This window comes from Varanus komodoensis, unplaced genomic scaffold (assembly GCF_004798865.1).
Source record: "Varanus komodoensis strain SLA01 unplaced genomic scaffold, ASM479886v1 scaffold6_2, whole genome shotgun sequence".
Lineage (NCBI taxonomy): Eukaryota > Metazoa > Chordata > Lepidosauria > Squamata > Varanidae > Varanus > Varanus komodoensis.
Window position 1 is genome coordinate 23,744,737 of NW_025336346.1, and position 23,966 is coordinate 23,768,702.

The window sequence follows — 23,966 nt, forward strand, 5'->3', positions numbered from 1 at the left end:
AACATCTGCTCCTACCCCATCACCCCCCCCTTAAAAGATTTGCAGATAAACACACGTGCGCAATTCGGAGAGGTTTACAAAAACAACGTACCAAACCACGGCTTTGCAACGCACACGCACGCCATCCCCACCCCCAAGCCTAATAAAGCTTGGATCCTACCTAAAATCTTTGTCGGTGGATGTCATCTTCTCCAAGAGGTTGGAGATGTGATAGGATATGTTAGTCATCTTGGACAGCTGGCCTTGGGAGGTGTTCTCCTGTATACCGCCTGCTTTAATGCATAGGCTTTAAGAAAAGGTTGAAGTTTCTTGCTGCCTTAGGCAAGAGCTCTGTTTGCCGGAGATCTGCATAGAGAATATGGCGACAGAAGGGACACCGTGAGGCTGGGGTAGTGTTTTTCCTCTCTCTTTTTTTTTTCCTCCCCTGCCCCCTCCCCTGGTTAGAAGTCGCTGGAAAAGCTGAGCCCCTGCACTGTTATCATAGGATATATATAGTCAGGGCTACAGTTGAGCTCAGGGCGCCACCTACTGACAGACATCTGCAGCCTCTCAAGTTACAGGGGAGGGAAAAGCAGGCAGCAGCTGCTCTTTTCACCCCATCCTGGTCTCTGCTGTTGCTGCAGTAGAACTGCAGGTGATTCGCTGCAATTTGAGTGACAATCATGAGAGAAGACGAAAGAGAAACCAGTGCTCAGTCACTTGCTCATGGGGTGTGTGTAGACAGGCGAAACTGACACTCAAGTTAGAAAAGGTGGGTGGGTCTCTCTTGAATACACAGTTCTCTCTGGAAATTCATCAACAATATCCCCAAATAAAAGAGGAGCAGCTGTTACTATTCACCATTGTCACAGCACCTTCAAATGTTAAATAAATAAATGAATGTACAAGCTTAATTCAAAAATAGCTATGTACGAGCTGAGATCTCTGCAGGATGAATAGTAAAATCATGTTAGTGAAAATGCATGCATCTATGAGAAACTGGCTTACTAAAAGCCATTTACTTTCCAATCTCATGAAGAGCTGGTGCATTGAAGTATAAATATAATAATTTAGATATTTAATAATAGCAAACAACAAATATAGCCGTCCTTCTCTAGCTGTACAATTGTTAAAGATTTCAGAACTCTTAGAACCACTAGCTATTATCTTCAATAAATATTGAAAAATATGAGAAGTGACAGATGGCTGGAGAAGGGCTAATGTTGTCCCTATCTTCAAAAAAAAAAAAAAAAGGAGGGGGGAGGAGAGATGACCAGTTAGTCTGACATCAATCCCTGGAAAAATTCTGGAAAAAATATTTTAAAATCCATCTGCAAGCTTCTTGAAGAAAGTGTAGTGATTAATAGAAGCCAACATGGATTTATCAAAAATAAATCCTGTCAGACTAATCTCATTTTTGATTGGCTGAGCTCTTGAATGGACAGAGGGAACACTGTGGACATAATCTACCTAGACTTTAGCAAAGCTTTTGACATTGCGCCCCATGACATTCTGATAAGTAAATTAGCAAAAAATGGACTAGATAGAAAAAACTATTAGGTGGATACAAAACTGGCTGCTAAATCGGACACAAAGAGTACTGATCAACAACACCTTCTCAAACTGGAGGAAGGTAACTAGTGGGCTGCCGCAGGGTTCAGTTCTGGGCTCAGTGCTCTTCAACATGTTTATTAATGATTTAGATGAGGAAGTTCAAGGAACGATAATCAGATTTGCAGACAATACAAACTGGGTAGAATAACGAACACCATAGAAGACAGAATGAAGATCCAGGGTGATCTTGATAAACTTGAATGCTGGGCTGAAAGCAACAGAATGAGATTAAGTAAGAAACCAAATGCATTGATACAAGATGGGGAATACATGGCTCAAAAGAACTGAAAAAGAAAAAGAAAAAGACCATGGAATAATTATGGACAACAGGCTAAACAGAGCCAACGATGTGATGCAGCTGCCACAACAGCAAATGCTATTTAGGGTGTATTACTAGAAGTATTTCTTTCAAATCATGAGAAGCAGTAGTTCCCCTATACTCCTCACAAGCAAGACCCCATCTGGAATACTGTGTCCCGTTCTGGGCACCAAGATTTAAGAAAGATGCAGAAAAATTTGAAAGGGTCCAGAGAAGGGCAACAAAAATGGTCCAAGATTTGGAAACACTGCCCTGAAAAGAGAGACTGAGAGAACTGGCATGTTCAGCCTTGAGAAGAGAAGGCCAAGGGAGCTGTTGTATCACTCTATAAGTACCGCAAAGGTTGTCACAAAGAGGAAGGCCAAGATCACTTCTTGCTGATACCAGATTGTAGGACACAGAATAATCAATTCAAGCTGCGATAACCCAGGTTCAGGCTAGATATCAAGAAAAGCTTCCTCACTGTCAGAGCAATACAACAGTGGAACCAGCTGCCTGGAGAGGTGGTGGGTTCTCCCGCTCTAGAGACATTCAAAAAGACACTGGATAGCCATCTGAGTGGATGGTGTAAATTGGTGTTCTGTAAAAGCAGGGGGTTGGACCCGATGGCCTTCATGGCTCCTTCCAACTCTACTATTCTATGATTTATGGCCCCAACACTGTATGAAACAGGACCAACTATTTATTTTTTTCTATTCAAGCTGAGATTGTTTTTGTAGGGATAAAGCAAAAAATCATGTTACTGAATATCTAAATTTCTATCAGAAACAAGTTTGGTACAAAAACAATTGGATAAGTATTTGGAAAACACTGCTGGACCATTTATTCTAATTTTGAAAAGGCAGATTCTAGATAAACATCAGAACACAAGTGAGATCAGTATTTAAAAACATTAAGTTATGTTTTTACTTTATTTGCTTTGTAATATATTGATCTATTAGCTAATTATAATATTCAGAAAAAATACTGCTACATCAATGAAGCAAATCACTTTTGCTTGCAACAAAACATCAATTTTCACCTTATGCTCATTGGTGTATCTTCTAGCATAAACTACTATGGACTGTTCTTAAAAAGGAACCAGGAGACTCAGTTTGGTGAAGAAGTAGTTATTTGCTAGTAATGAAAAGATACACATAGCAGGAACAATTATAGCATGGCTCAGTGGCTAAATGTGGGCCTAGGGCTTAGAATAATTATATCAAAATCTGGTTCCAACCAAAGGAGGGCCGAGAGATACCTGGAAGATCTGTCAGCTGTGGTCCTTATTCCACCCCAAATTCCTATCTAAAAGTGGCCATGGGAAAAAAAAAACCATGTAATGACAGTTACTCTGGTGCTTTAAGTATGTCAATGGATAGCCTTTAATACTGAATAGATTTTTTAAAGGGTGGGGGAACATGAATGGGTTTGGACATAATGTGAGTTTACACAGTGGGACCAAGGATGAATAATATAGCATCCAAACTAATCAATAGATACACCAAGTAATAAGAACCTGAGATCATTGTTAGCCATGAATGGCCAGCATATAGAAGTTCGTTGCCTTTGGCTCACCAAAATAGGAGCCTTAGGAAGATCTTGTATAAAAGGAACAGCAGCAACAGAGATTACTACAGTTCAAAATAACTGTATTAGTGTGCCTATATTTAAGATGATTGGTAATATATTAATATTAAAAAGGTGTGCATATTATTAAGCACAGTGCTTTTGCCTGGAAATGCAAGAGCCCATGTGGTGTAGTGGTTAGCATGCTGGACTTGGACTGAGATGAGGTTCTCATCATCACTTGGTCATGAAGCTCACAGGGCAACTCTGAGCCAGTTGGTGGACCTACCTTAGAGGGTCGTTGTGAGGATAAACTGGAGAAGAGCAGGAGGTTTAGGTAAGCCACCTTGGGTTCCTTGCAGGAAAAAAATGTAAATTTTTATTTGTATGCTTGCTCAGCCTCCCAGCAGCCTTTCACGGTAAATCACTGTTGCCAAGGGTAGTGCACTGTTGTGGACGGAAGTTTCGCCGGTTTTCAAACTTTGGGAGGAAGGCAAATCACTGGCAAAGCCTTGCCGTCAGTGCGATAAGAAACCCTATGCACATCACCAGCCTTACGTGAGGAGGCTGGAATAAGACGGCAATAAACAGGTCTTCTAATGTGAGTAAATGGGCACAGAGGCGCACCGAGAATAATCGGGGGTTGAATCTCAAGTCAGAGGTCCTGAAATCCGGCAGGGCTGCACTTAGCAAAAAACAGAACCCAGCTGCCTGTGGCTTGAGCCGAGTAGAGAAGCCAGACGGAAGAAAGGCCGGATGGCCCGCGACCGCCACCTATATCTGCAAAAGGGGAAGAGAGAAACAGCAGCAGGCGGAACTCTTGTGGGCCTGGCAGGAAGGACACTTTTCCGACCGGAGAGTTTCGTCACCGTGCGCACTGCGCGGCGGCGAGTTGCCACGTCTGAGAGCGGCCGCGAGCGCGGTGCGTGGTGCCCGGTGGAGCCCGCCAAGATCCCTCCGTTATCACCATGGTGAGAGCTTGTGGGTCGTGGGTCGGCCTCCGACCCCTTTCTCGCTGAGGGTCATTCGGGCTGGCCTTCTCGTTCCAGACCCGGGTTGCCCCGCGGGTGACTACAGCGACAAGGCGGGGGTGGGGGCGGGCGGGGGGAACGATTTGACCGGTTACTGAAGGGGTTGCCTCGGGTAACCAGGTATTCTCACAGGCCCCTTCCCGGGGGTTTTTTAGGTCTGCAGAAGACTCCAATTTCCCCCGCACCGTCCGCAGGCGGAGTGACACTGGAGCAAAGCATGCCCACTCCCAGGCTCCGTTCTGTGTTCAGCCTGGCCACACCTGTATATCCTTCAACAGGACACGCTTGCGTACTTGTTGCACTTTCCCCCCCATACCAGGGCTCACCGTGGATGTCCCCTCCTCAACCCCTACACACGGATTTTACGTGGCTGAAGGTTCTTTTCTGCTAGCAGCGTAGCTTACCTGCCTCGATTTAAAATCAGAAGTGGGTATTGAGACAGATCGGATCAAAGTCCTCTCTAATCTAGTATGCCATTTCAAACAATGGGCAACTAGTTTCTTCTGAGAAGCCCACAAGTTCGGGAGGAAGGCAATACCCCTTTTCTCACTGTGCCCCACCAACAAGTATTGAGAGACCTGCTAATGAAGGCTGGAGTTAGCTCTCATGGTCAATTGCTGAGGAGTATAAATGTGCCTAGTTCCTGTTTGAATGAGTCCCTATCACCATGTCTAGAAGCAGTGAATTCCATTCATACGTAACAAAGGGAAGGTGGTCCAGTTGCTTGGATAATTCTTGTTTAGTTTTGTCCATCTTTTCACTTTCCATCCTCTTTGGGTTGGAGGAAGCAGAACTGGCCATAATATTCCCAGTTATATGAAAAAGTGTTTTCTTTTGTCCTGTTTCTGTTGCCAGTCCATTTTATTGCATGACCTTATGTTCTTGTACTATGAGCAGAGGGTAGAATGGGAAAATAACTTTCTCTTCACCATACATACTTCTGTAAGCCTTTTAAGTTTAGGTTAGCCTCCCTTACATGATTTTTTTTCCAAGGTGAAAAGCTCTAAAGGCTTTCATCATTATTCACAGGGAAGATATTACAACTCCTTGATCATTTTTGGGTTGGGGTTTTTTTTTTTTTTTTGGCACCTTACCAGTTCTATGATAGTCTTTTTAAGGCAAAAGAACCAGAACTCCAAATATGAGCATACCATAGCTTCCTACAGTATATCACAGAAGTGAGTACACCCCTCACATTTTGTAAATATTTTATTATATCTTTTCATGTGGCAATCCTGAAGAAATGACACTTTGCTACAATGTAAATTAGTGAGTATACAGCTTGTATAACAGTGTACATTTGCTGTCCCCTCAAAATAACACACAGCCATCAATGTCTAAACCTCTGGCAACAAAAGTGAGTACACCCCTAAGTGAAACTGTCCAGATTGGGCCCAAAGTGTCAGTATTTTATGTGGCCACCATTATTTTCAGCACTGCCTTAGCCCTCTTGGGCATGGAGTTCACCAGAGCTTCACAGGTTGCCACTGGAGTCCTCTTTCACTCCTCCATGACATCACGGAGCTGGTGGATGTTAGAGACCTTGCATTCCTCCACCTTCCATTTCAGGATGCCCCACAGATGCTCGATAGGGTTTAGGTCTGGAGACATGCCTGGCCAGTCCATCACCTTTACCCTCAGCTTCTTTAGCAAGGCAGTGGTCGTCTTGGAGGTGTGTTTGGGGTCTTTATCATGTTGGAATACTGCCCTGCGGCCCAGTCTCCGAAGGGAGGGGATCAGGCTCTGCTTCAGTATGTCACAGTACATTTGGCATTCATGGTTCCCTCAATGAACTGTAGCTCCCCAGTGCCGGCAGCACTCATGCAGCCCCAGACCATGACACTCCCACCGCCATGCTTGACTGTAGACAAGACACACTTGTCTTTGTACTCCTCACCTGGTTGTCGCCACACACGCTTGACATCATCTGAAAACAATAAGTTTATCTTGGTCTCATCAGACCACAGGACTTGGTTCCAGTAATCCATGTCCTTAGTCTGCTTGTCTTCAGCAAACTGTTTGCGGGCTTTCTTGTGCATCATCTTTAAAAGAGGCTTCCTTCTGGGATGACAGCCCTGCGGACCAATTTGATGCAGTGTGCAGCGTATGGTCTGAGCACTGACAGGCTGACCCACCACCCCTTCAACCTCTGCAGCAATGCTGGCAGCACTCATACGTCTATTTCCCAAAGCCAACCTCTGGATATGATGCTAAGCACGTGCACTCAACTTCTTTGGTCGACCATGGTGAGGCCTGTTCTGAGTGGAACCTGTCCTGTTAAACCGCTGTATGGTCTTGGCCACTGTGCTGCAGCTCAGTTTCAGGGTCTTGGCAATCTTCTTATAGCCTAGGCCATCTTTATGTAGAGCAAAATTCTTTTTTTCAGATCCTAAGAGAGTTCTTTGCCGTGAGGTGCCATGTTGAACTTCCAGTGACCAGTATGAGAGAGTGAGAGCGATAACACCAAATTTAACACACCTGCTCCCCATTCACACCTGAGACCTTGTAACACTAACGAGTCACATGACACCGGGGAGGGAAAATGGCTAATAATACCCAATTCGGACAGTTTCACTTAGGGGTGTACTCACTTTTGTTGCCAGCGGTTTAGACATTGATGACTGTGTGTTGAGTTATTTTGAGGGGACAGCAAATGTACACTGTTATACAAGCTGTATACTCACTACTTTACATTGTAGCAAAATGTCATTTCAGGGTTGCCACATGAAAAGATATAATAAAATATTTACAAAATGTGAGGGGTGTACTCACTTCTGTGATATACTGTAGGTATCTCATAGCTGTAAGTATTAGTGAAAGGTATTATAGATGAGAAAGATCTAAAATAAGTATTATATTTAACTTGCATGATGAAGTAGCAATAAGATGAAAAACACTATATTATTTCTACTAAATTAGAGGTATTACTGAAACTCTGGAATGTATTGGATTAGGAGTTTTTTTACATTGCTGTACCATCACTCCTCAGGTAGTTTACAAAAGCGTTTTTTTTTTTTTAAGTATGATATAAAATATATCACAACTCCTTACTAAACAGTTTAGAAATCCTAGGACCAGTTAAAACCTTTTCATATGCTATCAAAGATCTGGGAGAAGAACAACATCTAAGATGGTACAGCTAGAATGACATGTTGGCACCCGGTGGCTTTCAGTAAAGAGAGCATTTCACGATTGGGAAGCCAGCACTTTGAGGATAATACTATCAATGGCAACCAGTTTTGATAGCTATATTCTATCTCTAGTAGCAAAATACTGAATACCAGTTACTGAGGGATGTGAGTTTGAAAGTGATTTTGCGCTCATGTCCTCCTCGCGTGCTTCCCACCTGGATGCATCTGGTTAACTATGCCGGACTACGTAGCCCTTTTGTCTCATCTGGCTGGGCTTTTCTTATGTTCTTGTGAACATGCATGTCTCTCCCAGTTGCATGGAACCACAGGAGACCAGTTCAGACTGGAAGTACTAAAACTGCCCATAAGTTATTTGAAATTAGAGTCATCTGGCTGTAGGTGTTTGAAATTTGAACCATCTGGATGTGTTGAAAGAAGTGGCTGCAATGTTTGGCTTAGGCTTCAGAGACCTAGTTCAGATCCTTGGCCAGTCATAGACTTACTTGGGTACAGTGGCTGAAACAGATAACAACTGAGGTCTCTAATTCAGAATTTCTGCCTTCAGGTTGTTCTGTGGAGTAATCATCCAAAGTAGATGAATAGTTAATCACTGTGTCACCTGTTACCTATATTAATTTTGATATGATGTCAGTGAGGTTCAGCAGGTCTGTTGAGGGCAAGAGGCAAAAATCCACATGGCAGTGCTGCAAAGTCATCTGAGGGTTAAATGAGATTCAGTTTCATGTACACACTAATACAGTCAGTGCTTATGTAAAAATGTGAAGCAAGCAGGTTTACTACTTGATTTTAACTGTTCAGTCAGATATTACGAGTGGTCTTACTTACGATAACTATACATTTTCCCAATAGGTGTCTGTAATTAATACAGTGGACACTTCCCATGAGGATATGATCGTAAGTATTTGTTGTTTTAAGTAATATCTCCGCCCTCAGGAAACAGTATGAGGAATTTGATTTTAAAAGTGTAAAGCAAGGGGACATTCATTTCCTTCCTCAAGCTTAAAGAGAATAGCTAATTGCTGCTAATGGCTTTCAATTGTAAGGGGGGGAGAGGAAGCAGTGATGGGCTGGGAGGTGGTATTTTCCTTTGGGAGACTGGAACAGCATGGCTGAAATCACAAAGGGGTCCTAATCCATGAGCATGCTCCTCTTGTAATGTACTTCTCTAAATAGACATTTTAAGAATGGTTTTACTTAGTGAATTTTCATTTAATTGAGCTTGCAGGTATATATGAATGAGAGTGATATGACACTTATTGTTCCTTGCCTTTTTTGACAGCTTTGGTAATGAGCAGCAATTATTATTTGGGAAAATATATAGCATTAGGAGATGCAGTGCTGAATAATAAAATTGAGGGGCATTTCATGAAAAACAGGCACTTGGGTTTCTATATAATTTTAAAATATTTTATCCTCCTTCCTTAAATGTTATCTACTCCCATTGGGACCTGGGGCAGTAGGGATAGGAAGTATTTACTGTCTTGTTCTAGCCACCTTTTACTTGTTGCCTGGCCCTCGTTCTTTGTGGGCAGTTGATACAATGCTAGCTTCCATGTTGGTTTAGTATAGCTTGCACCCTCTTTCTCACGAAAATGCTGTGCTTATTTAAATCTTATCATAACACCACACTCTTATTCTACTGTGGTGTGATTCATAATGCTTTATACAGTAGGATTTGGTGGAAGGGGTTTAATATTTTTAAAAAATGATTGTATTACTTCACCCTGATTTGATAGATGACAATAAAAGGTTTTTTTTTATCACTTCCCAGCATGATGCTCAGATGGATTATTATGGAACACGTTTGGCAACTTGCTCCTCAGACAGATCAGTGAAAATATTTGATGTAAGGAATGGAGGGCAAATTCTTATAGCTGACTTAAGAGGGTGAGTCAATTTAAAGACAATCATTTGGTATATCTCTCAAGTTTATGTTTTAGTTATAGTTCCAATTACCAGTTTCTTGGGTACAATGTTGAAAATGCATTCCTGTTTTGCATACAAGATGTTTAATATACTTGAAAGTATCTTCCTCCTAAGGCATGGGTCCTCAAACTATGGCCTGCGGGCTGGATCCGGCCCACCATAGAGATTTTGGACTCTGCACTCATGCATGGCAAGGTGCCAGCTTGCTGGTGTGGAGATCGTTTTGGCCTCGCTTGGAGAAAACAATCTTGCGAGCAAGCTGGCACCTTGCCATGCGCACACGCACATGCCCTGGCACATGCCCCCCCACCCACACCGCTTTGGCGGCCCACACCCATAGCCGGCACCTTTCAACTGGTCCCCTGTTGAAAAAGTTTGAGGACCCCTGTCCTAAGGTATTTGCTAAGTTTTATTACCTCAGAAGAGATGGTATGCTTTCTGTGAAGACTTGTAGTACAGTCATATGCTTATCTACTTTGAAGTAAGTCTTGCTGAGTTCAGTGGGGCTTACTCCCAGGTAAGTGGGTGTTGGATTGCAGCCTGCTATAAATTTAAAATTACTGATATGTTTGTAACTTTAAATATTCCAGCTAAAGATCAGCAGAGGGATTCAGTCTTATTGGGATAGTGAATGGGCAGAGGAAAAGATGAGAGAGAGACAACAATAAAAAGTGATTCTGTTAGTGATTTTTTTCTGGGGCTAAATTTAGCCCCTAAATTTCTTGGAGCTATTTCCCATGCTCTGTCTTCTTTTTTTCAAAGAAACCTGGTTCACACACACATAGACAAACTTATTAAATCAGAGGTTATTATGTACAAAGCTATATCTAGGAGATGTTAACTATAAACAACCCATGAAGATAAACCATTGTTTCTGTTTGGGTGTAAACTGTGGGTAGTTTAAACCACAAGTAATAGTGGTTTACATGTGAACAGAGGTTCCATGTGAACAGAGAGTCATGGGTTGCTCATTGGTTGTGTTGCTGCATCAAAACGCCTAGCCTTTTCATATGCCAGTACTGTGGTGCTACAAAGGCATCTGGAATACTTGGAGGGAGGATTTGTAGGAGAAAAACAGTCAACCAAGAGGATGAAAAAGCAAGTTGTGGTTTGTTTGATCATCTGTCAGACAGGCCTTGGGTTGACTAAGAAACCATGGTTAAAATAAATAATGGGTTGTTGTTTTAACACACTAATACCTTCCTTCTTTGAACTCATGCTTTTTTATGTAGACATGAAGGTCCTGTATGGCAGGTTGCCTGGGCTCATCCAATGTACGGCAATATCCTGGCTTCCTGTTCCTATGATAGGAGGGTTATTATCTGGAAGGAAGAGAATAGTACCTGGGAAAAAACTTATGAATACACAGGACATGATTCATCAGGTATGGATATTCCTTTAGTAGTCGGTTGAACAGAGAAGGATTATAATTCTGTGTCGCTTCAGTTGCAATATAGATACACTGATTAAAGACTCCATGTAATAGTGCTGGTCACAGATATTTGGTCAATTTCTTTAACAGCATACTGGGCTTAAGTTGTATGACTGTCCTTCTGTGTGTATTGCTATGTTGAAGTTTGACTGAAGTGCCTGAATGTCAAGAGTAGAAGGACTTCTCTGGGAAATGAAGAATCTTGTGCATGTGCCTAAAGTGCTCCTGCAGACCCGCATGGATTCTGCCTCTGACTGTAGCCATCTGCTTTGTAATAAATATTCATCTGGCAGTATTTGTCAACCTTCTGGAGAAGTTTTCAGGAGCAGTGTGAGGCTGCACCAGGGTCTAGCATATATGTGCAGAAAGCAGTAGGGATTCTGGTCCTTTTTTAGACTTCCATTTCACTGATACATAAGTTCAGACCTGCTAAATCTCATGTATATTTGTAAGACAGCATTGTGACATACAGGATTATTTCAGATGTAATATCCCAAATACGTCAAGTTATGGTTTGGAAGAATGGGGAGCATGTTTGGTTCTTTCAGGCTTTCTTCTTTCACCTCTAAGTTTGCCTCCCATATTTCTTGGTTAGTAGCATATTGTAGTTTCCTTATATACAACTTGGGCAGACTATGAGTTACTCAGTTTGAATGTTGGCTCAGACATAGATGGACCTAGTGTCATTCAGTAGCATGAATATTTCAAGCCATCTACCCAATAGATGTTATGCCTTATAAGCCAAAAGTGTAGATCAATAATCATTGCCACTACTTTGATATCAGAAATCAAGAAACTCTGCTTCTGAAGTTAGTAGTATTTTTAGCTGTCATAGGAAAGAATTCTAACAGTTTTTAGTTAATATATTTATTTGGTAAAAAATACTCTGACCTGAATGAACACTAAGTAAGTGCCTCAGATGGGCTTCAGCATTTGAACCAGCTGAGATATGTACAGTAAATAGGGGTAGAATGGACCAATAACAACTTGGCTATACATTATTTTTGCTTCCAATGGCTATTTCCTTCTATATATTTTCACAGTGACTACACTGCTACTTCAAGTTCATCCCCTGTGCTGTTTCTGCACTAGTGCAAGCTAATTGTGCCACCATCACCAGTATTTGTAGGTACAATGCAGTGACCTTGTGCTAATTGGCTACTAGTATTAAAACAACACTGGAGTCAACAGACTTTGTACCATCTTACAAGCATTTGTAAGAGATATCTGCATTGGAGCACCTTACATTTTTGATACTTATAGTTACATTAAAAAAAAGACTTTCGGCATAGCATGACTGACCTCTGTCCCATGAGAAGCATTATCTGCTGCTCTGGCTATGTCTCTTGCAGCTAACATCTCTCTAAGGCAAGGGGGCATATGTTTTCCCAATTTTTTCCTTTTGACTAACCTGTACAATAATCCAGCCAATTTCTGTGTTTTCTGGCAGTGAATTCTGTCTGTTGGGCACCACAGGACTATGGACTGATCCTGGCATGTGGCAGTTCTGATGGGGCCATATCTCTGTTGAGCTACACTGGCGATGGACAGTGGGAAATAAAAAAAATCAGCAATGCACATACAGTGAGTATCTAGTCATTTTGTTGTGGACAAGATAATTTTGTTGTTCTAGAGGCTTGAGATGACAAAGTAATTATGGAATTTTATAATTTAAACTTTCTAGGGATGGTCAGTCTCCATGACATTGTTGCTTAGCACTCTCAGGCTTCATTGAGCTCTTCTGGGTTAGTTTTCCTCCCTTAGGTTTTTTTGCTCAAGCTTTTCAGCTCTTCTGCATACTTGGTTTTTTTCCCAAAACTCGTTGATGCCTTTCTCTTCTGCCTGAAAGGTGCCATTCTGGCTATCTAAAATAGGGGTACCCACAACTGAACATTAGGAAGAGAGGGAGGTATGTACTAGTATATTGACCTGAAACCATTGAGACATCATGTTTAGATCATACTTGCAATATTCAGTAAGTATCACCATATTCAGGTGTTCAGGCTTGACATTTGGGTCTCTGTTTCGGCTTTAAATAAGAAACTGCTGCATAAATTTGTCCTAGATTGGCTGCAATGCTGTTAGCTGGGCACCCGCTGTTGTACCAGGAAGCCTTATAGAACAGCCGTCAAGCCAAAAACCAAACTACATCAAACGATTTGCTTCAGGTGGCTGTGATAATCTTATCAAGATTTGGAAGTAAGTTATACTGAGAGATTTCTCTTACAGCTTTTGATAAAACAAAGATAATATTCTCTAAAGGACTGGGTCTGCAGCTTAGGAGTGCTCCTTGACCTGGAACTGTCCCTGGAGGTCCAGGTGACGGCGGTGGCAAGGAGCGCTTTCCTTCAGCTCCAGCTGATCCAACAGTTGCATCCTTACCTGGACAAGCACTGCTTAGCAATGGTGACACATGCGCTGGTAACTTCCCGGTTGGGTTATTGTAATGCGCTCTATGTGGGGATGCCCTTGAAAATGGTCTGGATACTTCAGTTGGTACAAAATAGAGCTGCCAAGCTGCTCATGGGGACTGGCCATTATTCTCATATAACGCCAGTCCTCTATCAGTTTCACTGGTTCCCAATTGAAGTCCAGGCCCAATTCAGGGTGCTGGTACTTACCTATAAAGCCCTAAACAGCTTGGGTCCAGGATACCTGAAGGAATGTCTCCTCCCCTATATGCCCTCATGCCTCTTAAGATCGGCAGGGGAAGCCTTGCTCTGGGAACCCTCTTTGAAGGAGGTATGGAGGGTATCCACACAGAGGAGGGCCTTCTCTGTGGTGGCGCCCAGACTATGGAACATACTCCATAGAGGTCTGCCTAGTGCCGATTCTCTACTCTTTCCGGGGCCAGGTGAAGACCTTTTTATTTAACCACCATTTTAATACTTAATATCACTATTTTAATAATAATATTAATTTTATAGAGTCACATTTTCTTTTCCTTTTCTTCTTTCTTTTTCTTTAGTTATGAAATGATATATTGTTGTTTATCTGTTAAATGTTTTTAATGATATTTATATTATTATACTGTTATTTATATTGCTATTTTTATCTTCTGTAAGCCATCCTGAGGCTGCTGCAAAGGATGGCATATAAATGATTAAACTAAACTATATACTCTTGCCCCTTCTGAGTTATTGGATTGCCTATATTCTCCCTGCTTTCTCTCCAGTTTTCTTCCTCCCACTACACATGAATTCTTTATTCCTTTCTTTTGCTATGGTGATTATAACTCAAGCTCTAAGGCAAAGGGGCTGTACGTGTGTGTCAGGGCAAACTGCCTTGACATTCACAAGCAGCCTGAAATACAGCATGGAGGTGAGGGCTTGAGTACCATTAAATAGAAAGAAAGCCATTAGAATGGATGGCTCGTACTCTTCCCTGACTATCTCCATTATCACAATTCAGTAAACTTCAGTGTGTAAATGAACTGATTTTGATCTGATTGCACTGGCTGCCCGACTTTTCTGAACCCAGGTCAATGTGCTGGCTTTGATCCATAAAGCTGTAATCTTCTTGGGACTGCATACCTGATGGAATGTTTCACTATGTGTGAAGTTACCCATATGCCACAATTATCACCTGAGGCCCTCCTCCAAGGGAGCTTTAGAGGATGGACACAAATCTGTAGGCCTTCACTGATTATACAATGTTTTCCCCAAAGGCGTTTGCTTAGTTAGTGCCAATACTTTCACCCTTTTGGCACCAGGGTAAGGCAGCATACAATAAGGTTTTGAACAGGTTCTTAGTTTTTTATTGTAGCTTGTGTACAATTATGTTATTTCAGTATATAAATTATTTTACTATGTTGTAATATTGCATTTTTGTGGTTTCTTTGTAAATTGTCCAGAGAGCTTTGGCCACTAGACCATATAGAAAGGGAATTAATGTGAGAAATGCTGATGAGGAAAGGTGGGGATTCTTGCCACTGCCAATCTCTTTCCTTTCAATCGTTCCAGAGAAGAAGATGGCCAGTGGAAAGAAGAACAAAAACTAGAAGCCCACAGTGACTGGGTCAGAGATGTAGCCTGGGCACCTTCCATAGGTTTGCCAACAAGCACTATTGCCAGCTGCTCACAGGTAGAAATCAATGGCTAAAGCGAGTGAAAATAACCATTTCTGGCACAGCATGCTTAAATCACATGCATTATAAATTCTGTATTTGTTTTATTTATATATTCATGTGTATATTATTTATATATTCATGTGTATATTTATTTATATATTCATGTCCTGCTTCATCTGTGGAATTCATTTTAGACTTACAAGCATGCAGTTAGATTAATACTGGATACCACCAAATTCATTTAACGTAAGCCCCATTCACTTCAACGGGTCTGGGATTATCATAGAAATGAAGTGAGACAGAAGGGGCCTCCCAGGCCATCTAGTCTGACCCCCAGCTGCAGCCAGCTCTGCTCCCGTAATCCCCAACATGTTGTTGTCCAATCTTTCTGTGAACACCCTCACTGGTGGGACCTCAACCACCTCCCTTGGAAGTCCATTCCAGATCCTAGGGGCTCTAACCTCAGGAAGTACTTCCTGACATCCAACCTGAAGCCTGGTTCCTTGAGTTTTGCCCCATTGGAACACACCCTGTCCTCCCCTGCAGGGAAGAACAGGTCACAGCCCTCTTCCACATGACATCCCCTCACATACCTATAAGTTGCTAAAATATTAACATTGGGTATAATTCATTGCAAGGATGCTATTTTCCTGGGTAATTTATCCTCACTGAAAAAGGACCCTTGTAAAATGCTCCATGGAAAGATCTTCCTGCCTGTGGAAGTTAGTTTGCTGAGGATTTTTTAGATTAGCCTTCGTTTACATACTATTTTTATATGCATAGCAGGAACAAATCATAGGTCGTTAATCCACAGTTTTCTGCAGCATATCCCAGGCACATTCCACAGCCTTTTTGAATATTTAACCCCAGTCTGGGCTTGTTACATGACATCTGAACCCATATGCTGTAGATTAATAGTAGATTAAACCTACTAATTATAGGTTAATTCTCAGTTGTTTAACCCATGAGTGATCCAAAGTGTGTGGGTGTGCATGTAACAAATCAGCCCGTGATCACAATGCATTTTCATACTGGAAGTGGCTTCTAAGTGGCATATAGCTCAAAATATCATGAGTTACTTGATTTATCCAAACTTTGCTGCTCTTATATGTGAACAGGTCATATAATCCTGCACAGTCTGAAACAGTACAATCCAGGTAAGCCATGGTTGTGATGACAGGATTCCATTGATAAGAACCTGTTGTGGTTTGCTTGATACACATGGTATTGATTGCGAACTCACTCTTGTGCTTACAATTTTGTTTGCTTTTTCTTAGGATGGCAGAGTTTTTATCTGGATGTGCGATGATGCCTCTGGAAATTCATGGTCACCGAAATTGCTACACAAATTCAATGATGTAGTGTGGCATGTCAGTTGGTCCATCACTGCAAATATTCTCGCAGTGTCTGGGGGAGACAATAAAGTGAGTGATAAAGCAGCTTAAATCCTACCCTTTCCCTGACATTCACATGGCCATTTTCAGGTGTTAATTTAATTCTTTTGCTTGTAGTTCCACATTTTTCAGCAGAACCAAGTTCAGAATCTGATCCTGGTTTGTGGTTGGAGATTATAGGCATTATCAGGTTCAGACGGAATAAGAAATTATTTTAACAAGTCTTGGAAGTCTTGCATTATGGGGAGCAGGGACTGTATATGCACAATATTTGTACTTCGATTAATAAAACGTGGTGTATTATGCTGAGATAATCAAATTGGAGGTGGGCTATAATCTTCATGGGCCTTAGCAGTATGAGAGAGAGAAGCATATTTCTCTCTGTCTACTCACGCCAAACCTTTCATGGCTCTGGTGCTGCCCTTATGCCTCCAAGCTCCAAGGCTTGTGGTCATCCAGTACAGAGTGGGGGGAACAGTGGAGGTAGTCTCTACCTCCTCTCCTCTTGCCCTGCATTTTTGCTGAATAGGCTTTTTGTCCATCTTCCAAAAGGCATTTCACAGTGAGATAGAAGGGGGCTGGAGAGGTGCCAGGACAGCTTATAGTCTGGCTTCTCTATTCTCCTCCCTACCGACTGGAATACTCTTTCTCTCTGAGGTTGTTTTGCCAAGCTCAGCAGTTGGCATGGATCTTTCCATGGCAGCTGCAATGGGGGGGAGGGGGATGAAATCAGACCTTTGTCTTGACTTCGTACCTGGGAATCTGAAATACCCTATGGTCCTCAGACACCATCTAGGGACCATAGGATTGCTCCTCTTTTTTCAAAGCCCCAAGTCTTTTTTCAAAGCCCCAAGTCTTTTTTCAAAGCCCCAAGTCTTTCAAACATCCATTTTACTGGATTAGTTGAATTGATCTATACAATAGTGTTGGTTTTCCTTTAAAATGAAAATCAAGTTTTTTAATGTAAACACCAGCCTGTCTAGTTTGAATTGAACTGAGCTGTATGTGGTGGAACTGCTGTGAAGAATCTTTTAAACCTGAAGTAGAAGTGCTGGCTTATTTAGGAACATCTGCTTTAGACATGACAGGGTCGGCAGCCCCCCACGTTTGGACTACAACTCAGAATCCCTGACCATTGGCCACACAGACACGTGTTTATGGGAGTTGTAGCACAAACTGGGTGGCACTAGGTTAGTTACTCTTGAGATACGGTTGATAGCTGTAGTACTCAGAACCGTTGTCAAAGGGAAAGAAACTAGAATGAAATCCTTGCTGCTATATAGAGTGGATTCTAGAAGAGGGGAAGAACTAAACACTCTCATTCTGGTCTTCTTTCAGGTAACTTTATGGAAAGAATCGGTAGATGGACAGTGGGCATGCATCAGTGACGTTAATAAGGGACAAGGAGCAGTATCTGCTATTGCTGAAGGGCAGCAGAATGAACAGTGACAAATGGGGCAACCTGGAATTTTCAAAGGAGTAGACATGCATACATGCAAAGAAGTAGACATGATTTTTACAACTTTTCTTATTAAACCAGATGTATCGTTCCTTCAGTGCAAAGCTTTTTGTATTTTTTTAAAGTATCAGTTCATGAATGAACTCCCAAATTGATTATGAGGAGAGGTTAAGTTTCTGTTGCTTCAGAATCATTTATTTTACCCGTTACAGTTCCCTCATCATTTAAAATTTGGTACCATTTTTCTCTTTTAACAAGAGGAAAGAAGTTATGTATGTGTCACATAATTGATAAAGAAGTTGAGCTTAAGAGGGAGATGGGAACTATCATGTATACAGGGAAGAAGAATAAAAATGCAGCGTTACTTTTGTCTTAAAAGTTTGTCTTCATTTCTATGGTTGAAAATATTCATAAATTTGATGTCCAAAACACAAATCTAATAAACTTAAAGCCACTTTTGTGTGATTCATTTGGTTTAAAGAATGGAATAAAATCCAAATAGAACAGTCTTGCTTGAATTATTCGGAAGGGAAGATTAACTTTGCAGTGGCCTTTTGTAATCCCTGTTGCTGTGTGTTATTCTTCTTCAAGTACCTGATTCAAAGTTTTCTTTTCCTTGTTCCCATAGGTTCTGTTGGCTCCTATTAGAGTAAATCAGTCATGGCACTGTGATATTGAAAAACTGTTGAACATCTGAAGCATTAAGAGTAAAATCTGTCCTTGTGGCAGGGCAAGGATGGGAGCAGTAAAAAGTAATGGCAGGATAAAGAAAAACATGTTGGGAATCAATTTTGAGGTGATTTGTTAAGGTTGTTATCAGGTTTTAAAATGAGGCTGGTCCCTTTCAATTTAAATATAAACATTCAGTTTATAATCAGTTCAAATTGTGACAACCCAGATTCAGGCTGAACACCAGGAAAAGCTTCCTCAGTGTCAGAGCAATACAACAGTGAAACCAACTGCCTAGAGAGGTGGTGGGCTCTCCCCCACTAGAGACATTCAAAAAGAAACTGGACAGCCATCTGAGTGGGATGGTGTAACTGGGCTTCCTGCCACAGCAGGGGGTTGGACCCGATGGCCTTTATGGCCCCTTCCAACTCTACTCTTCTATGATTTATGGCCCCAACACACTGTATGAAACAAAACCAACTATTTATTTTTTTCTATTCAGGCTGAGATTTTGTAGGGATGGCCTTCATTGTCTCTTCCAACTCTGCTATTCTATGATTTAAGATTCTCTCTTTTGAGTGCCTCCAGTGTGAGGAAGCAGAATTGCAATAGGAGAGCCTAGTAATTCTGAACTTAAAGGCTAGTACAGCATTGAAATGTGTATAGTTCAAATCTCAGAGTTATGAGTTTCCTTGGAAATTTACAATGTGACCACTGTCTCTGTATAGTCCATTAGTAAGCCAACAGTACATGAATGGGGTATAACTGCTTGGAAAGAACATCAGCACACCCTCTCTTTTTCTACCAGCAGCAACACTGACAGTACCTTACAGAAGTATATTGTGCTCCATTTACATGCCATGTTAAATACTTGGACAGGCGGTGCAGGAACACTTCAGAATAATAACTAGGAACAATGGGCAGGTTTGCACATCATGCTAACCCACCCTGGCAATTAGCTATGATGCATGGGTTGCAGTACCCAACAAACTGTTGGCTAAGCATGGGGTTTCCTTTTCAGTCTTCCAGATATTTTATTTTTTGAGTTTAATTCAGCTTTATTGCAGCTGTGGAATGGATATAATTGACAGAATATTTATTTATTAGATTTATGTCCTGCCTTTTTCTTTTGAAAAACTTGAAACGGCTTACATCATTCTCTTGCTCTCAATCTTATCCTCACAATAATAACAGCCCTGTGAGGTAGATTAGGCAGAGAGTGAGTGACTAACCCAAAGGAACTAGAACCCAGAGCAGCAACTAGAACCCAGATTGCCCGAGTCTCAGTCCTGCATTCTTAACAACTACATGGCCGTTCTCCCTGCAGCCTTCCCAGTGCCCTCCAGATTGCTCTGGACTGTTGGGCAACTCTGGCGAGATTTCAACAGAAAAGGTGAGAATTTTGAAGGCCTGTTCTGCCAGTAGTATTCACTCTGCAGGAACATTGAAGTTGATTCCAATTCCTTTTCCAATAGCACTAAGAAAATGTACGTGTATACATACATACATATATTGTGAGCATATCTCACAATAGGTATCAGTGCTTTTTCAGCGAAGATAAAACTGCCTAGGAAAATAGCATCTGCAATGAGTTATATCCAGTGTTGATCCCAAACCCACTGAAATGATTGGGACTTGCATTAGATTATTAGATAGAACCAAATACACATAACTGCAATCTAGCTTGCTTTTTATACATGTTTTCTGACAGAAACTTAATTTCTGTTTCAAAGCACAGCCACTTGTTCAAAAGTCACTCTCATCAGAAACTCTCTCAAAAACAAGGGGGGAATTGTTCCTCACTATTCTTGCAACTCATGGATCACTGCCTTGTCATGGCGAAGGGGCTTGCGTAGCTCAATGAAGATATGAGCTATGCCGTGCAGGGTCATCCAAGACGGACAGGTCATAGTAGAGAGCTCTGACAAAACGTGATCCACTGGAGAAGGAAATGGCAACCCACTCCAGTATCTTTGCCATGAAAACCCCATGGACAGTACCAAAAGTTAAAAAGATATGATGCCAGAAGATGAGCCCCTCAGGTCGGAAGGTGTCCAATATGCCACTGGGGAAGAGCAGAGGGCTAGTACTAGTAGCGCCAGAAAGAATGAAGCAACTGGGTCAAAGCCGAAAGAACACTCAATTGCAGATGTATCTGGTGGTGAAAGGAGAGTCCGATGCTGCAAAGATCTATATTCCATAGGAACCTGGAATGTAAGATCCATGAATCAAGGCAAGATAGATGTGGTCAAACAAGAGATGACAAGACTGAACATCGACATCTTAGGAATCAGTGAACTAAAATGGACAGGAATGGGTGAATTTAATTCAGATGACCATCAGGTATACTACTGCGGGCAAGAATCCCTCTGAAGAAATGGAGTAGCCTTCATAGTCAATAAAAGAGTAGGAAAAGCAGTACTGGGATACAATCTCCAAAATGACAGAATGATCTCAGTTCAAATCCAAGGCAAACCATTCAACATCACAATAGTCCAAGTCCACTGGTGCTGAAGAGGCTGAAGTTGACCAGTTCTGTGAAGGCCTATAACACCTTCTAGAATTAACTCCAAAAAATGATGTCCTTATCATCATGGGGGATTAGAATGCTAAAGTAGGAAGCCAAAAGATAACCGGAATAACAGGCAAGTTTGGCCTTGGAGTACAAAATGAAGCAGGGCACAGGATGGTAGAATTTTGTCAAGAGAATACAATGGTCATAGCAAACACTCTTTTCCAACAACCCAAGAGACAACTCTACACATGGACATCACCAGATGGTCAACACAGAAATCAGATTGACTATGTGCTCTGCAGCCAAAGGTGGAGAAGCTGTATACAGTCTGTAAAAACAAGACCAGGAGCTGACTGTGGCTCAGATCATGAGCTTCTGGTTGCAAAATTTCGGCTTAAATTGAAGAAAGTAGGGAAAAGCACTAGGCCACTCAGGTATGACCTAAATCATATCCCTGATGAATACACAGTAGAGGTGACAGATAGATTATTATTATTATTATCATAACATTTCTATGCCGCCCCTTGCCGAATTAGATCTGATAGACAGAGTGCCTGAAGAACTATGGACAGAGGTTCGCAAAATTGTACAAGAGGCAGCAACTAAAACCATCCCAAAGAAAAAGAAATGCAAGAAAGCAAAATGGCTGTCTGAGGAAGCTTTACAAATAGCTGAGGAAAGAAGGGAAGCGAAAGGCAAGGGAGAAAGAGAAAGATACACCCAATTGAATGCAGAATTCCAGAAGATAGCTAGAAGAGATAAGAATGCCTTCTTAAATGAACAGTGCAAAGAAATAGAAGAAAACAATAGAATAGGGAGGACCAGAGATCTCTTCAAGAAAATTGTAGATATGAAGGGAACATTTCTTGCAGAGATGGGCATGATAAAGGACCAAAATGGCAAGGACCTAACAGAGGCAGAAGAGATTAAGAAGAGGTGGCAAGATTTCACAGAAGAACTATACAAGAAAGAGCTTAACATCCCTGATAACTACAATGGAGTGGTCACTGACCTCGAGCCAGACATCCTGGAATGTAAAGTCAAATGGGTCTTGGAAAGTCTGAGCAACAACAAAGCTAGTGGAGGCGACAGTATTCCAGCTGAGCTATTCAAAATCCTAAAAGACTATGCAGTAAAAGGGCTACACTCAATATGCCAGCAAATTTGGAAAACTCAACAGTGGCCACAGGATTGGAAAACGTCAGTTTATATTCCCATCCCAAAGAAGGGCAATGCCAAGGAATGTTCAAACTACCGCACCATTGCACTCATTTCCCATGCTAGCAAAGCTATGCTCAAAATCCTACAAGCTAGGCTCCAGCAGTATGTGGACCGAGAAATACCAGAAGTACAGGCAAGTTTTCAAAGAGGAAGAGGAACTAGAGATCAAATTGCCAACATACGCTGGATCATGGAGAAAGCTAGGGAGTTCCAGAAAAACATCTACTTCTGCTTCATTGACTATGCTAAAGCCTTTGATTCTGTGGATCACAACAAATTGTGGCAAGTTCTTAAAGAGATGGGAGTACCTGACCATCTTATTTGTCTCTTGAGAAACCTATATGCGGGTCAAGAAGCAACAGTGAGAACTGGACACAGAACCACTGATTGGTTCAAAATTGAGAAAGGAGTTTGGCAAGGCTGTATACTGTCGCCCTGCCTATTTAACTTATATGCAGAGCACATCATGAGAAAGGCGGGGCTAGATGAATCACCAGTTGGAATTAAGATTGCCGGGAGAAATATCAACAGCCTCAGATATGCAGATGATACCACTCTGATGGGAGAAAGTGAAGAGGAACTAAGGAGCCTCTTGATGCAGGTGAAGGAGGAGAGCACAAAAGTTGGCTTGAAACTCAACATTAAGAAAACCAAGATCATGGCATCCGGTCCACTCACTTCCTGGCAAATAGATGGATAAGAAATGGAGGTAGTGACAGATTTTATTTTCCTGGGCTCCAAGATCACCACAGATGGGGACTGCAGCCAAGAAATTAAAAGACGCTTGCTCCTGGGGAGGAAAGCTATGGCAAATCTAGACAGCATACTGAAAAGCAGAGACATCACCCTGCCAACAAAAGTGCGTATAGTCAAGGCTATGGTTTTCCCAGTTGCAATGTATGCCTGTGAAAGCTGGACCATAAGGAAGGCTGAGCGCCGAAGAATTGAGGCCTTTGAATTGCGGTGCTGGAGGAGACTCCTGCGACTCCCTTGGTCCGCAAGGTGATAAAGCTGGTCAGTCCTAGAGAAGATCAACCCAGACTGCTCTTTAGAAGGCCAGACACTGAAGCTGAAGCTCAAATACTTTGGCCACCTAATGAGAAGGAAGGACTCCCTGGAGAAGAGTCTAATGCTGGGAACAATAGATGGCAAAAGAAGAAGGGGACAGTAGAGGATGAGGTGGCTAGATGGAGTCACTGAAGCAGCCGGTGTGAGCTGAAGTGGACTCCAGGGGATGGTGGAGGACAGGAAGGCCTGGAGGAATGTTGTCCATGGGGTCGCGATGGGTCGGACACGATATCGCAACTAACAACAACATTCTTGCTACTCTGACATGTATATCAAATCACATACAAGAGGCATGAGAAGAATGCCTACCTTTTAATTTCACATGCTTGCAAGTGTAGTGTGCTGCCTTTGATCTAATTTTTGGTTGGACTATGAAATGTATGTATAGAGTGAGACTGCAAGACCTGCCTTGTTGGCCAAAATAGCATATCACCCTGTCTTGAACTAACACTACACTTTGGCTTTGATAGGAAGCAGACCTTACATCCACAGAGTATGGCATTCATTTGCAAGGGTCTTCCTTTCCAACATATCCTAGCCAAGAAGCTGCAGAAAAGTTTGCAGAGAATT

At 41.9% G+C, this 23,966-nt stretch overlaps 2 protein-coding genes across 3 annotated transcripts in view; one reads left to right on the forward strand and one right to left on the reverse strand.

Moving 5' to 3' along the window:
- Positions 1-4,189, reverse strand: part of LOC123034160 (cullin-associated NEDD8-dissociated protein 1-like) — a 37,669-nt gene extending 33,480 nt beyond the window's left edge. For both annotated transcript variants that reach the window (XM_044451320.1, XM_044451319.1), the window contains exons 1-2: positions 3,750-4,189; positions 161-345 (exon numbers count right to left, since the gene is read on the reverse strand). In XM_044451320.1, the coding sequence (XP_044307255.1) occupies positions 161-228 (68 nt within the window). In that variant the 5' untranslated portion in view covers positions 229-345; positions 3,750-4,189. The remainder of the gene's footprint in view (positions 1-160; positions 346-3,749) is intronic.
- Positions 4,190-4,307: 118 nt separating this feature from the next.
- On the forward strand, positions 4,308-18,429 carry SEC13 (SEC13 homolog, nuclear pore and COPII coat complex component). Its single transcript, XM_044451465.1, has 9 exons — positions 4,308-4,431; positions 8,493-8,537; positions 9,415-9,530; positions 10,802-10,953; positions 12,452-12,585; positions 13,067-13,200; positions 14,964-15,084; positions 16,348-16,494; positions 17,803-18,429. Exons 1-9 carry the CDS (start codon positions 4,429-4,431, stop codon positions 17,911-17,913), a joined length of 963 nt encoding a protein of 320 aa, XP_044307400.1. The 5' UTR covers positions 4,308-4,428; the 3' UTR covers positions 17,914-18,429.
- Positions 18,430-23,966: the final 5,537 nt, after the last annotated feature.